General features: G+C 38.6%; 1 protein-coding gene across 1 annotated transcript in view; it reads right to left on the bottom strand.

Annotated features, from left to right (window-relative positions):
- Positions 1–2,152: 2,152 nt before the first annotated feature.
- TBCK (TBC1 domain containing kinase) overlaps positions 2,153–15,592 on the bottom strand; it is a 91,203-nt gene continuing 77,763 nt past the window's right edge. Inside the window, exons 25-26 of the mRNA XM_084203774.1 lie at positions 13,365–13,524; positions 2,153–2,694 (exon numbers count right to left, since the gene is read on the bottom strand). Coding sequence (XP_084059900.1) covers positions 2,584–2,694; positions 13,365–13,524 — 271 coding nt within the window. The 3' untranslated portion in view covers positions 2,153–2,583. The remainder of the gene's footprint in view (positions 2,695–13,364; positions 13,525–15,592) is intronic.

The following is a 15,592-nucleotide window of genomic DNA, read 5'->3' as shown; positions in this document are numbered from 1 at the left end:
ACCAAACAGGACAAATATCCACTTGTAAAAACAAAATGAATCCCAAAGAACAGAGATGCAAACTGCAATGGAAAGCTCAAAGGACTGCATGCTGTCTGAAGAAGGACACTCCAGTGTCAGCAGCAATTGTTCCATAGTCTGCAATGATCAACAGGTCTAAGGCTGCCAAAGAAAATTAATTCCTTTGCATTTTTTAGAAGCCCACATAGATACCCTCTGGGAATATGGCTGTCCTGGCAGGAAGTTATAGGCCCAGGTGGCAGGGACAGATTCAGGATGTTTTTAGAATGGCAGGAAAAGACAGACTAAGAGAGGCTGCATTGTCCAGGTCCAACAGTGGGAAATATTTAGTTAGGACATTTTTATGTTAGCAGGAGAAGACACCAACATGGAACATTAATTTTGTTTTTTTCCTCCTACTTAAACTTTGTGGCATCCAACTGCAGTCTAAAACAGAGAATGGCACAGTTGGACAAACCATGCTTCTAGAAATGCACGTGTTTGGAAAACTCAGGCTCCAGAAACCTTTCAAGAGCTCTACAAAGCTTTCTCCTTGCCCCACCAAGAGAATGAAGACTTCCTCTTTCAGCACCTCTCACTAAGTCTCACCTTCCACAGTTTCAGTTCAAAAAAGCCCTCCCAAAACCACAAACCCCCAAACCCACAACCACCAACACTAAAAAACTCCACAGAACAAGTGATCAGGTTGTCTGTGATTGACAGAAACTGTTCCCAGCCTTTCACTGCCCACCTCTCTCTTAGACTTCTCAGTTTTGGAAACCTGCTGTGACAGAAGAAGAACAAAATAGTTAGCTGCTGCAATGTTCTTTTTGACAAATTAAAACTATTCCCTATTCCTGATACAAAATCCTCATATAAGACATAAAAGAATCCCATCTCCAGAGCAAATCCTCAATACCCTACAGTGAGTTTGTATTGTGGAAACTGCCATGTTTCAGATGATGCTCTAATAAAAGAGCAGGGTGTCAAATTCATAATGCAAGTTGATCTGTGACTGTTTCCAGGTGAACAGGTCTTTGGTGTCATTTTGGTAATTTTACAAAATACACTTTAATCCTCACACTTCAGTGATTATTAAGCCTCATGTTGCATCAGTTTAATTCCAGCTTTAAAAACGTAAAACAATAAATCTAACCCTTTCTGGTCTTCTAAAACACATTCTTCCACATTTCCATTTAATTTCAGTGCCATACTGACAGTCTTACATTATCACAACTACTCTTCCTGGATTAAATGTAATATTTTTAAGGAGCATTCTTGAAGACAGATTATTTTATTTTCCTAGCCTTTCTCCCATCTCCAGCATTATTTTTAGAATAATGGACCTGACAAGACAGCAAACCTAACATAAGATTTTGAGGGGGAGGAACAGGGTGTTGGGGTTTCTTTTCCCCACATCTCTTGAAAGGTGGTAGTTGTCCAAATCAAAGTTTATTTTTAGCTTCTCAGCAAGAGATATGCCAATTCCTGTTTCTCTTGGTGCTTGAAATGCTTTTGGCTTCTTACTGCAAAGTAATTCTCACATCTTAACTGCACAGCCACCTTATGCCCTTTGTGGGAGCCTGCTTTCCCTCATCTGAGCACTTGCATCCAGTCCAGCTCAAAAGCAGGTTGCTGTCCCAACCTGTCAGTGCTCAAGTTCATGTTCAGGGACTCAAAAAATCCCCAAGAAAATTGACACCACTAGCTGAAAGAGTAGAGGGCCAAAGAAAACTCTCAACTTCCAACTCATACAAGAGTGATAATTCTAGAATGTTTTCACATGAAAATTAAAATGGCAATGTCTCCTTCCAAGGCATGAGATTTTAAAATGGAAGCACACTATTATTTTAAGAAAAATTATTTATACTCCTAAGACACAGTATTGTTGAAAGCCCACCTTTCTGGTAACCACAATTGTTCCAGAAATTGTTAGATTTGATATGATTACAGAAATAGATTGTTAAATTCACCACAGAGTAGAAGAAATTTTCCATCTTGTGACAGATTTTTGATTCAATCAGCAGCTGCTCTTACAGTGACTTTCAATTTGGGACACATCTTTATTTCTAAACCAGATGAAAAAAACACTTTCTTCAGAAATAAAGCAAGTCAGAAGATACAGCAATTACTTTTCAAATATTAGGGAACACACTTTGTCACACAATATACATGGTACAGTTTCATTTTGCTACTTTCAATACTCACAGTAAAATATTTTTTCAAATAATCTAAGTGCACCTTAGAGCCATCAAGTGCCAGCTAACTTTGCCAACAGAAATACAAGACACCAAAAGCCAGGTAAGCTCCTCTCTCTGTGTTCAGACTTGCCCGAGCACTTCTGCACTGCATCAGTGCTGAAAGAGGTTTCTTGGAAAGCTTAAAGCTTCAGTTTTGATCAGTTCCAACTAAGCTCTATGTTAAAGAACAAACACCAAACTCCTGGGCTCTACGGCTGCAGGGTAAGACACTGATCACCAGGCCAGCTTGTGAAGATGCCATAATGCCCTTTAGGCTCAGGATATCTGTGCTGTAGGTAGGATTTTCCTCTTGAGACAGATTGTCCTGAATGTTTCCAGTCACTTAGATTTGTGGAGAAGGAACAGTGAGGAGACCAGTTGGCTTGATCTTGTTGATTCCTCCATCGAGGATGCAGACCCTTGGGTACTTGTTTTTCACTAGGTGAGCTGCAAACTGAAACAGATACATCATTAGCCCACTGCATATCATAGTCCTTAGGTGACAATAATTTTCTTTTATGTAAGGCAAATCAAACAAAAAATATCCCACTAACAACAATGAACTTTATTTATCTCTGCTTGGGCAGGATTTTACCTCATTCTAAAAGGACTGTTGAATCTCAGGGCAATCACTGGAGCCTCTCTCAAAGCATGAACTAACAAATATTTTTCTGTGCATTAATGTAGCTCCCAGCTCTTTTCTGCAGCTTCCCAAGTGTACAAACATCACATTTTGAGGGGAAAGTCATTTGCTTACCTGTCAAACTTGTCTGATGTGACTTGGTCTCACACAGATGTCAGATATGAATTTGGGGTCTATCATCTCTAATCTCCCCTGCTCCCACCAGTGTGCCCACAGGCAGGTTAAACAGTACAGACAGGTATCCCCCCCACCATGGAAAGCCTCTCTCCTCAAGCAGTTCATGCCAATAACCAAACACAGCAATTACCACTTTCCACATGGGAATTCTGTGAAACATTATTGCACTGACAAAGATATCTTGTATGTCAAAATAATTACGAGCGAAAAAATCAAAATTATGTTTCGGAATACCAAAATGCAATCAATAATTTGTGCATTACATGTCAAACTTGCCTTCTATATACTGACTACAACACATTAAAAAGCAAGCACCAAAATGGACTAATTGGTGATAAATTAATAGTTTGACTTAATTTCCAATAGCTGTAAGAGATTGCTCTGCCATCTGAGTCTTTGAGACTTTTTCTTTTAAATTGGTTATCAAATCAGTACCATTTGTAAAACCATTGAGTGCTTCCAATGGGCTATGTAAAACATTCACAATTCCCTTTTTGACTCTTTAAAATAGTTAGTGATGCTATTTGAGAACATGTGCAAGTCTGATGTCCAGGTTGCTGACTTTGCACAAACAACTAAATTGCCAAAGCAAGAACAGCTCTGGGCACCCCAATCCAACTCAGTACTTGGGATTTCCTTTTTCATTTGCTTTCCTCCTAGTTACCTATTACAGCATAACAGTGCTGAGGCAGAACTAGATATACTACATGATTACCTGTCAACATTTTGGCTGTTAAATTTGTTTCAGGTGGTTGTTCAGGGAAGACTCAAAGTTCAGTTATCTCTTTCCTCATCAGTTTGGATTATTCAGTACAGGAGTCAAAGAATAAAAAAAAAAAAAAAAATCCTGCAATCAAGCAATCAAAGGAGCTGACAGTAAACTTCCACCACATGTGGATGTCAGCTTTCATGAGCCAAGTAAATGCTAAGCTTTTGGAAAGGTTCTGGGCTGCACAGGTGGTGTAATATGCACAGAGACAGGAGAGCCCAAATACCTCTTGCTATAATCACAGTCCATAAAGATGTGGTGTGCAGTAAAGAACAAACAAAGATAGCACTCAGCTGTGCACACCATGAACTACAAAAATATTCCCAGTGAAATACTCCTACCAGACACCTCTATTCCCATGGACACATCTGTCACCTCACAGTGCTCCCCACCTGTGACTAATGGACAGGGCTGTGCCAGACACCAACGCTGCTCAGAGCAGCAGAAATGAAAAATGGCATTGAGCCTTCAGCTGGCAGGAAGCAGCAGGTTATTTCCTGAGTACAGCGTCCCATGTGTCAACAGAGATGTCCCAATCTCTGACTACTGATAATTTTAAAATGCTGATAATAAACTGTAAATCCTGCTCCAAGTGTTTTGAATGCCCTAACCCTAATACAACTACCATTCAATGTAACCTTAAAAGAAAATGCACAAACAAATGCCTTGTACCTGGGGTTTGAGCATTAAGGCCTGTGTCCCACTCTATTTTAGAACTGCTTTAGTAACCAAGGTATGTCTAAAAATACATTTTCTTCACTGCATACGACCAGGTTACTTTAAAACCTTATAGTGAGGAATTTGTTGCTTCTTGCAGGGCCTCTAGGAAGTAAAATTTGGGCAATGGTGGCAGAAAGCACAGGAGGATACACCATAAGATGAGCTTTTTTTCCAAGTTGCACAGAACTGTTTGCTGTTGTCTGCCTACTTTCAGTGAGAAATGCTGCAAATGCAGTTCAAAATATTGCAGCTGAACATCCAGGGATGTTATCAAGGGATAAACCACTGAGCAGGAAATGTGCTGCTACCAGCATCTCACTACTGTGGGAATTAGCTGTGAGTCAGGGGCTGAGGCACACTGACATAAGCTGAGAGCTGCCATCCAATCCCCAATATCAGCCTGCAAGAGCTTTGCTCATGCATCTGCCCAGGCACTGCACAAAAGACTCCAGGTTTAAGTCACATGGCAATAGGACTTGAGCTGATTAAAGACATTCCTATTTTACCTTCTGCTTTACCCCCATTTTTCCACTGGAATAGAAATAGTAACCTTTGGTAAAGTAAAAGTTACTAGTATTACTTACTAAACTAAGAAATATTCTCTTAGTGGCACAGCAGTCTTCCTTATTAAAGGTTTGACTTTTTATAGTTCTGTTCCTCTGCACTTGTCTGTGCCACCCTCTCCCAGACAGAGGAGGCTGTCTGTGGCAGACAAGAACAGGAACTTGTTCACCATGTGTCTGAAATGTTCCAACACCACCTGCTACCCTGCCTTGCCAAAATACACTCCATGAAGGCACTATTTTCAAAATACAGGGGAGTGTTATTTCTGGTGTATGCACTGATGGAGGGGCACGAGAGGAAGGACTGCTTGCAATAGCTACATAGGCTCAGTTATGCCAAATATCAGGAGCCTGAATCAAAGAAATAAAGATAATAAAATTGAATGTTTCCTAAAAAGCTGGAAAACAATAAAAATCAGTGATCCAAAAAGAGCAAAATCTCATGCATCAAAAAAATCCCAAGGTGCTCTCTGAATGAATGCCCCAGACCTTCTACAGCAGAAACTGCCATCCTGGAATGCATACAGGGGCTCTATTTCCTTTATAAATGCAACCAGAAACTGTCAACTAGAAGTTACTAACAGGCACCTGATTATATGTAATTTGTAGTTTACTAAATAATCTAATTTACAAAGATGCTGTTAAGACTGAAAATAACATGGTGAAGAGGTAAGCCCATGGGCTACATCATCCTTAACAACCTGTAAAGCACCTACATTTTAAAGAGAGATGTATTGAAACATATAAAGGTAGTATACAATTAAATTCCATTATGCAGAAATAGAAATACACTCTACTTCATTATATGATTAAACTTTCTCAAATTTATCAAATGTTTGTGTTGACAGAACTTCTGAAATGTATTTTTCCCCACACCACCAATGGATCACGCTCCTCTGTAATGCTTCTGTTTTCATTTAGAGAAGAATAGTCAGGGGAAATGGGAGTTGTGCTCATCCGAGGAAAGGCTTCAAGGGATACTACAAGACTTTAAGCTTTTTACTTTCTGCTTCAGATGGCCTTTCCTCAAAATGAGATTCCCAAGTCCAGTTACTGTGTTTTCCCTGGTTGCATCTAATGTTTAATTTGAACTTCCAAATTGAAATTCTTCTTGCTGCTTTCACAGCAAGTATTACGTATGAAAGGATGAATAAGTGAGAAACTTGTTTAATGACTTCTATATGATGACTTTGCTGAAGTCTTTGGAAACACAGTTCACTAATGCATCCATCAATTCCACACAAAACAGCCTTCTTGATGAACATAACTGAGCCAGAAAGTTGCAATTTGCATTTGAAAGTAGTCAGTTAAGACTCTTCATGCAGATACAAAAAGTCAGGCTTTCAGAGACAGACAAGATCACAGCAAATTCATACCAAAATCTGGGCAAATAATAAACATTTTACCCTGCCTTGGTGATGCTCTCAATATAAACAGCATAACAGGACTGCTCCTTTAAGCTCCATCAAGAACCTTAATGATCTGCACATTGGAGAATTTATCAAAATGTTTCTACTAGCCTGTTCCAAGCAGCAAAAGAACAGCTTTCAAGTGCTGCATGTCTCATGCCAGGCACGTCACGTTTTCAGGCTGTCTAGAGCAGAGTGTGAGAACACAGGAGTGTGAGCAGCCCCACTCCCAGCACCCTTTGGGCCAGCCACAGAGGGCTGCTGTGCACACATTATTCACTCTCCCAGACATTCCTGTGACAGGCTGTAATTAAAGGGCAGGCTGGGAGGGAAGGAGGAGTAACATCCTGCACCAGAATAGCAAAAACCATCGCTGTGACAAGTGTTATCATGGTATAAATATTAACAGCTTACTCTGAAAGACTCAGAGGGAAAATAGAAGTTGGAGGAGAAATATCAATCAAATTTTGTAGTATTCATTCCTTTCCACATGATTATTTCTAGATTTCACTAGCAAACTCATGCTACACAAACCTGTCAGGAAATGCAGCCTATTTTACTGTGTGATTTCAGTCCAAGAGCTCACCTACACCTCTCTGAAAGCTCAACAGTCAAAGTGATCAGTTTGCAACTTTTTAAACAGCACTCTCCATATGCCACAACACAGATCCAGTCTACCAGATTATTTTTAGTCAGCTACTCCTTATATTAAAGGGTTCCAGAAAAATAACACTTTAACACCATGGAAAAGACAGGAACCTAAAACCTCCCATATCAACAAAACAGTGCCTAGTTGTTGGTTGTAGTATTACCAAAAAGTGAATGGAAGTTAAAAAATAAACACAGAAAGGAAAACTTGGTGCAAACACATACTAGGGGATGGGAGGGGTGGAACACAGAACCAACTGCTCTAACAAGATCAAGGGAAAATTCTCTATATGTAGACCTGGCCAAAAGGGAACACTTTCCATTCCATCAGTACAAAAACACAGCAGTAACTTAGAGGATTTACATGCTAAGATTTGAAAATAAGCCTAAACAAACAGGTATTTAATAGCTGGTTTCAGAATAAGTTATACTGAGAATTAAAGTAAGAGTAAACACTCAAACTTCTTCAAGTGATAAATTTTAAACACCTGTATTTTAAATTTTCCACCTAGAAATCATATGCATTAGAAAAAACCCAGCTGAAAGTGAGGACTTGAAAATTAAAGTCAGTTGCAGATATTTATCTGTTGTAACACAGCTAATTCATATGGAGCAAAATAAATGCAGCGCCCACATTATAGATGAACAGAATGTAAAATGAAAATACAGAAAGAAAACTACTCTATTTTTCACTCGATAGAAAATAAAAAAAAGCTGTTAGGGAACATAAATATGTAATTTTGAAAAGAGACATAACAGCTGGTTTGGATATAAAAAAAGGAAGTATGAGTCTTTGTGAAAGATTCTACCATCTCCCCCCAGGTCTACGGGTTGCCTTGAATCTTAAAAAATGGTCAAATGGTCACTTGATAATGAAAAACATTTCTTTGTGAATTGTAGTACTTTCTCCTAACACTACCCAAACTTCAAGTTTTGTCCAGTTTCTACTCAAACCCTCCTGCAGCAGTCAGTCAGTCAGTCCATCCTATTCTAAGGCTGGTTCAGGTACAGTTTAGAGAAATGCAAAACAACATTGCTCCAGACAGGCAGCATGGATATTGTATTTTCCAAATTCACCAGCACCATTCTGGCTGGTATGTCCTTACACAAAGTCCTGAACCTACAAAAAATATTTATAGTTCATTACCATCTCTATTTCAGTTATCACCATTTCAGATTATCTGAACTGGAGCACCAGGAAACACAAAACTCTGTCTCAGAGCTGACAAAGAGCCCTAGAAAGTGAAAATTCTGTGTCATAATGCAGCAGCCCTAAGCAACATGGATACAACCTAATCCATGCAAGCTCCATCAAGGACAAGAGTACTCTTTCAGAGGTGCAGTCCACAAAGACTATAACCACAGCCTGACAGCACCACTCCAAGACTCAGGTTCACCATTCTCCCGCTTTCCCTGTCCTCAGGTGATTGAAAAGAGCTGACATCCTGCTTGCCAGCATCTCTCAGACATATTTTCAAGGGCTCCCTGATTCCTCATTCCAGAATCATCCAAACCTCTGTGTAGTAAGGCACATAGCTCCTATATCAAATAAGAGCTAAATTTCCAATGGCTGCTACCATTGGTCTCAGTAAAAAATTAAAAAAGAACCTATTTTGGAGCTCTCCAATTAGCCTGCTTCTCTTGGCACTTGCTTCAGAGGAAAAGGAACATTCAAATTCTGCCTCTAAGATCTTGCATTTTCTCCCTTCCTTTTTCACACCTGGCTGAGGCAGTGAGAGATTTAGATCCTCACTGCAGTACCAGAGGCAGTCAGTGCTCACTGACCAGGGGCAGGGGCAGAGTGACAGCAGCACACCACAACCCCTGGCTGGCAGCCCAAGTGTCTCTCCTGGGCTGTGTGGAGAGCATGTACTGGCAACAGCAGCAGGGCTGCTCTCTCTCCAGGAAGGAAAGCATGCATACATTACACTTGTTACAATAATAACAGGAGCTAAATTTACAGAATAAAATAATGAAGACTTAACCTTGTACTGGGAAGAGTTACAACCAGAAGGATTGCTGCTAATTAACTAAAATGTTTCAAACTTTTCAATATGCAAGCATAATCTCTTCCTGTTTAAAGGCAACAAGGAGGCTCTGATGATTCCAGTAGGCTCTGAGTCTGAATGCAGATGGGAGAATGGGGCCTTAACAAAACAAACATGAAAGAGCCATTCTGGGAATCATAAGGGGCCCCTCCATCCCTGCAAAGAGAAGAGTTTTCATTCCAATTGTTCACTTTTCTGCAGAAACTATTTACAGGGAAACAGAGTCTAAAAGATGTATAGTGGAAACATCTCCAGTAGTTTATTGCCTAATTTCTGTTTACTTGCACTCCAGAGATTTCATTAGGCCTTTCCAAATAAATGTATTTGTCTTTAGAAGCACCTGTCCTTTAGTATCCTATGCAATACCTAATCTTCAGATCACCCTATGAAGCTTCATAGGTATCCATTTGTGGTTTTAAGACAAGTTTATAACTGAAAAAATCATGCAAGGACTTGTTTCTCTGGCAAGGGCTTTTAAAAAGGCCTGGGGAAGATGACAACAAAATCCCACAAATTCAGTAGTAATCAGACACTTTCACTTATGTGCCCCAGTCTTCATATAAGAAGAAATTAATTTTTGACAGTGTGCTGGGAGAGAGGAAATGCTATATGCTATTTTCATATGGAAAAAAAAATTTCTTTTTTCCAAGCTAAGAATATGTTATACAAAAAGAATTTTGAATTTGACCCCCTCCCTCTTGCCTTGAAAAGGGTCAGAAAGATCTCATGGAAAATCAGAACTTCTTTTCTTTGTTTTGGAGATAATGCATGTATTTTATCTATTAGCTATTGCAATGCAGCAAGAATGACTACTTTGCTTCAGTAACTTACAGAAGTTGTCTAGACAATATATTTATAGCAGCATAACTCATCTAGACAAAAAGTAATCGATGTAACAATTAGAATTTACAATTTAGAATTTATTTCTCAGCTATAAGGACAGATTTTTTAATGCTTTGACTTACAGCTTATCTGTCTTCTTCCAAGCAGAACATAAATAAGTTGCTAATTATTAGACAGATTAAAGCATCCTGTATATTTTATTCTGTTATAGCCTTTAGCTGACAATAAAGCACATATGCTAAACTACTGGGGGAAACACATTTATTAAACAACCATGTGACAGAAGTAGAAGTATGCCACTGTCAAAATTAAATTGCTAGAGAATGATTTAGTGTCACGTAAAGAAGGTATTTCTCCTGTTATAAATTCAGTCAACATTGCAGTAATAGTAGACTAAAGTTTGAAATGGAAACAGATAATGGCTTAACACCTCAAAGCTGACTGAAGGAGGGAAGATGAAGTAATGTCACCCTTCCATAAAAAGACCCAAAATAACCCCTGTTCTACATATGCATAACTATAATCCACCTTTTTACTTGCTGTATCTCTGACTTCCAAAGTGACAAAAATCAGGAGACATGCTATTTGTCCTAGACCAGAGAAGAAGCTAGAGCTGAACACTTACTGCCCATTTAACTGTTATATTCCCAACTGTAATGATCCCTTGTCCATAATGGAATTTACAAGGTGCTTATCTGTCTATGGAGATAGGAAAGGGGCATTCAACTCACTTAGGAGATGCTGCCATTTAACATATCCGAAAGTTAAAGATCAAACTCCAAAATAATGCCCTTTATGTGGAGGTTTCCTGCTGTTTTCAGAGACAAACAAGTATCTGCTCTGTTAACAGGTGCCCAGAAAAACCTAGAAGAAAGGTTGGCACCAAGTGAGAAGCAGCTGAAAGGAAGGAATATTCTCCAGAGAAGTGTGAGCCAAACACCACCACACAATACCTCTTTTTCAATATCTTTATGCTGCTAATGGTGCATTCAGTGAGGCTCTTGTACATCAGCCAATATATTAATTCAACTTTTAGGGTTAGCAGCATCAATGGCTTACCATGCAGGATTACCTGTTTCAATTCTGTACTAAGGAACTGTTCAACTAGAGCCAGAGCTGTCAGACCCAGAGGCACTATGAGACACTGCTGGCTTCTTTATCCTCTTGCTGGAACACTGCTGTGGTGAAGCTTCCATTTTTCCCTCTCACATCTCATATTCTATTCAGAATATAATAATTCTAGACAGCATTTTCTTTCCAATTTAAATGTTTTATCATCTGGCACCAAATCAAATGCAAAAAATAGAGACAGAAACAAAGTGCAAAAAGACTTTCTCAACAGGTCTGTACGGTATACTTCACTTTGCTTTTTAAATTATTTTTAATTGATGCCAGGTAGACTGTTCTAGTGAACCACAACTGGAAGATTCAACCCTCTAATTACAAACAGCCCCATAAACAATTAGTGGTTTTTCCACACTTACCCCTACCTCTCAGTCCTATATGAATTTAAACTATACATATAGTAATCTCCAAATTTTTAGTGGAGTAAATATCAGTGAACACTTATGAAAAATTCTCCTTTATGGCAGAAGTTACAATTTTTGGCTCATCTCATTTCATCTGGAAATACACACCTCTGTTTAGAAAATATACGTTTAAAGATGAGCATCTTAAAACATGGACAAAAAATTGGTTTTGTTTCCATGCATTCACTTCTGATTTTTTTTCTCTGATTGAATTACCTAGTAAAATATAAAAGGTAAAAACTATTACTCTTGTCAAGCCTTGAGCTACCTAGCTTGGGTATGAGAGGCAGTTTTAGGCAGCTGTGCAGGGTAAAACTGAAACTGGCCTTAATAAACTGTCCACAAAAGAAAAGGTTTTATCTACACAGTCAAATTGAGGCTGGTGTTATATGTACTTTAAGGGTGTGATAGAGCTGGTGAGTTCCAACCAGTACTTAGGCTTTGGTATTGAATTAATTTGTGGTCAAACTGGTCAATCCAGTATTTTGTTACTATTTAAAGCTCAAAACTCTTTTGTTAGGAATTCAAGAACACTAAAAGCAAATCAAGAGGCAAAGCAGCGTTTCTTCTTTATGGAAAACTATAATATTGACAATTCTGGGTCAACATTGTCTTGGCTGCTGAAAATCTGGGTTTAGAGGATAAGACAGCACCTCCCATGTGACTGAAGTACTTGCACTAAGCACACTGCAAAATTTCTTTAGCTGCACAGCAAAGGAAACATTTCATGTTCATTTCAAAAATTTCAAAACATTAAAAAAGATGAACTTACCTGGATTCACACACAAAGGCAAATACTCATTACTGAAACCATGTAAGAGATGGTTTACAGTCTCTTTCATGCCATCTCTGTTACTATTCAAGAAACCTGATCCATATCACAAGTTAATTTTCTAGATGATGAAATGCAGGTTAATAAAGGGGATTTCTCCATCTACTTACAACTCCCTACAAGTATTAAATGAACACCACGTGTCAGGCTGATGCTTCTGCTGCTCCTGACATTTTAATGATTCACAGCACTCCTTGTCATGTCAGGGTTACATTTCATGTCCTTTGTGTAAACAGGCTTAAGAAATGGGTGAACTAAAGTTAAACCATAATTAAGAGTGTGTCTGAAAAAAAAAAGATAACTTTTCTTCATCTGACAGAAGTATAGTGAAAGAAATACTTATGCACTGTCACTTGTTACTCTGGCACAATCAAATATTTAGTTATAGAAAAGAACTGGCAAGTTTGAATATTCTTCCTGTCTAGCTAAAGGCACTGACAAGAAATATATCATACAAAAGTTACCAGTAAGGACCATTTTCCTCTTCACTAAGCACAACTGCGGGAACAAGTGATTCTAAAAAACTGGGCAATACATGGTTTCTTACTAGTAGGAATATGGAGTATACATAACGTATCTGTCCCCATCCAACTCCCCTTATGTGTCCTTCCTAACTCCACAAAAAGTAAATGCAAGCCAATTTTGAAAGCTCTGACTGATGCACATTAGAAGTGCTGATGTCACTTCCCCAGCATGACAAGAATACAGATGTTAAGCAATTTCATTTCAAAACATCAGCCTTCTCAGATGTGGACCACTTGAAGGGAAATGTCTGTCTAGAAGCAGAAATAACCAACAACAAAAACACCACCCCAAACCCTGTCATCATACACAAAACTCTAATCTAAATTTTCCAGACTCTGGCATTTATTTTACTACTGCCACATGCTTGCTCCTGATGTATCTCTCAGGATAAAAACATACATTACAGCAATATACTTACAGCAGCTGTGTTCTTCACTGCATTTCCTACAATCACCACAACTCTTCCTTTGAAGCTCTGCAGTGTGGCAGTTGCTGGGCACTGGATGAGATCCCCTTCTGCAGTAAATGCTGATGCAAAAGGGACATTGATGCTGCCAGAAATGTGGCCACGGTTGAAGCTTAGGAGGATCAGTTAAGGAGGTTTGAAAGGCAGAGAAAGCTGTGGAGCATGAATAGCTGCAGGATGAACCTGCTCTTCATCCTGGCTGCCATGATACAACACCACTGCTCTTTTGTGATACCATATTTTGACAAACCTCATTTACTGTTTACTCCTATGGAGAAAAACCTTCCAACGGAACATATGAAAGCAAGCACAGAATGAAGAGCTGTTTGGTTCAAAAAAGGACACAGCACAGCACTACAGAAAATGATCTGCTAAATGAAATACTTAGTACTAAAGAGCCAATATCTCCAGGACACCTAATTTTGTGGATTTCACTTCAACTCTACTCTACTAAGAGGAGCCAAATACCAATAAGCAGCTGGAGAACCTCTTCTAGAGGCATTTTATGCAAAAAAGAATGAAGTACTTAAAATGAGAACCAAAACTAAACGGGGATTATCAGGAAATGTCCTCAAACTTCCTGTCAACCCCCACAAGCCCTCAACTATTTTGATCCAAATTGAAATTCTAAGTATATGACCTCAGTTCCCAGACAATGAGCACCACGTACATTATCTGCAGTCCCACTAAACACAAGTGTGTAATGGGTATTGAAAAGCAAACAACCCTGAGACACCACAGTTAGCTGTCCTTCAGTTTCAGAGGATGATCATTCAATGAGATTTTCTAAAAAACATTGAATGTGAAGGTCTCTTCAATAAAAATTAAGTTGGACTACTACTACCTAGCTTTTTATGAATTTGAAAATGCACTATGGCCTTGACAAAACTCTGAATTACTTTCTTAGACTGTACACACATGCCTGGAACATTCCCTTTCCCCAGTATAAGCAAAAACAGCTTCGAAGAGGTGGGAAACAGCAAAGTTCTGCAAAAATATACCCAATGTCAAATACTGAGATTAGTCACTCCATTATTGTACTTGCAGAAAGCTAGTTAAATTTTTAATTAAATCCCAGAATTCTATTAAATAAAGGAGCTGCCTTAAATAGGGGCAGATTCAGCTGACTTCGAATAATACTAGCATTCGTTTCTCATTATTTATGTAGCAGTTTCAGTTTTATGATCATCATTGTTATAGTGTGGGAAAAGCATGGCTATATAAAAACATTTGAAAGAACAAAAGATGATCATGCACCATTCATTAATGTTGTCAGTTTATTTCTATTTTGAATGGGAAAATTATATCCCTCCTTCACTCCTCTGTGCCAATGCCATTTCCCCAACCCCATTTATAACCACATAACTCCCACTGCTATTGATCAGGTTCTGAAATGATCATCATTTAGACAGAAAACAACTTTGGACAAATTTAGTTACTTAGGCTACTGAGTACCCCTAGAGAAACATGACCTAGTCTTTAGAAAAGTTCTAATTGCTAAGACAATTAACAGAAAGGCCAGGATTTTGTGGTACGGCCTGAGAGACCATAAATATGCAGCTATAACTTTCAAAACATGAATGAAAGGCTGCCAATATATCTGCTAACATGCTTAATGAAATAAGCCTTAGAAGAATTGCTGGCCAACTACAACAGTGCTGGTAAGCCTTGGCCTTGCAAGATGAGATTTGTTACAAAACAATCCCTCAGCTTTCATGTGGGTCATATTATGAAATATGAAGCATGTTTGATAGTTTTTGGAAGTCCTCTCATGCTTTTCTCAAAGTGCTAAGAAAACAAAGTGAAAGCAAAGTTTAGCATGACAGACATACATGGTGAAAAAGACTAAAACCAAAATATACAAAATGATCATATTTTTGAATCACCTTACAGTGGTCTGTCAGGTTTTAAAACACACACCACAGAAACATACAGTCTGATCCTATCTTAGTTTGTTGAAATTCTGTGACAAACACAAAGCCTTTTTCCTTCTTGTGAGAAGGAACAGGACACTGAATGCAGTGTTCTTATGATTTCCTATTTATAGGCATAACTGCTGACAATTTGATAATATTCTACATACCTGGTGTTTTCTTCTGCAAATGATATACTAACTAGTACACTCAAGGGAAATTTTACTACCTACCAGGCTGCCTTTTTAGTGGCACTTCCTACCTGTT

Source organism: Fringilla coelebs, assembly GCF_963513975.1.
Source record: "Fringilla coelebs genome assembly, chromosome: 4".
In the NCBI taxonomy this organism is placed as follows: Eukaryota; Metazoa; Chordata; class Aves; order Passeriformes; family Fringillidae; genus Fringilla; species Fringilla coelebs.
This window is presented reverse-complemented; position numbering and strand designations above follow the sequence as displayed.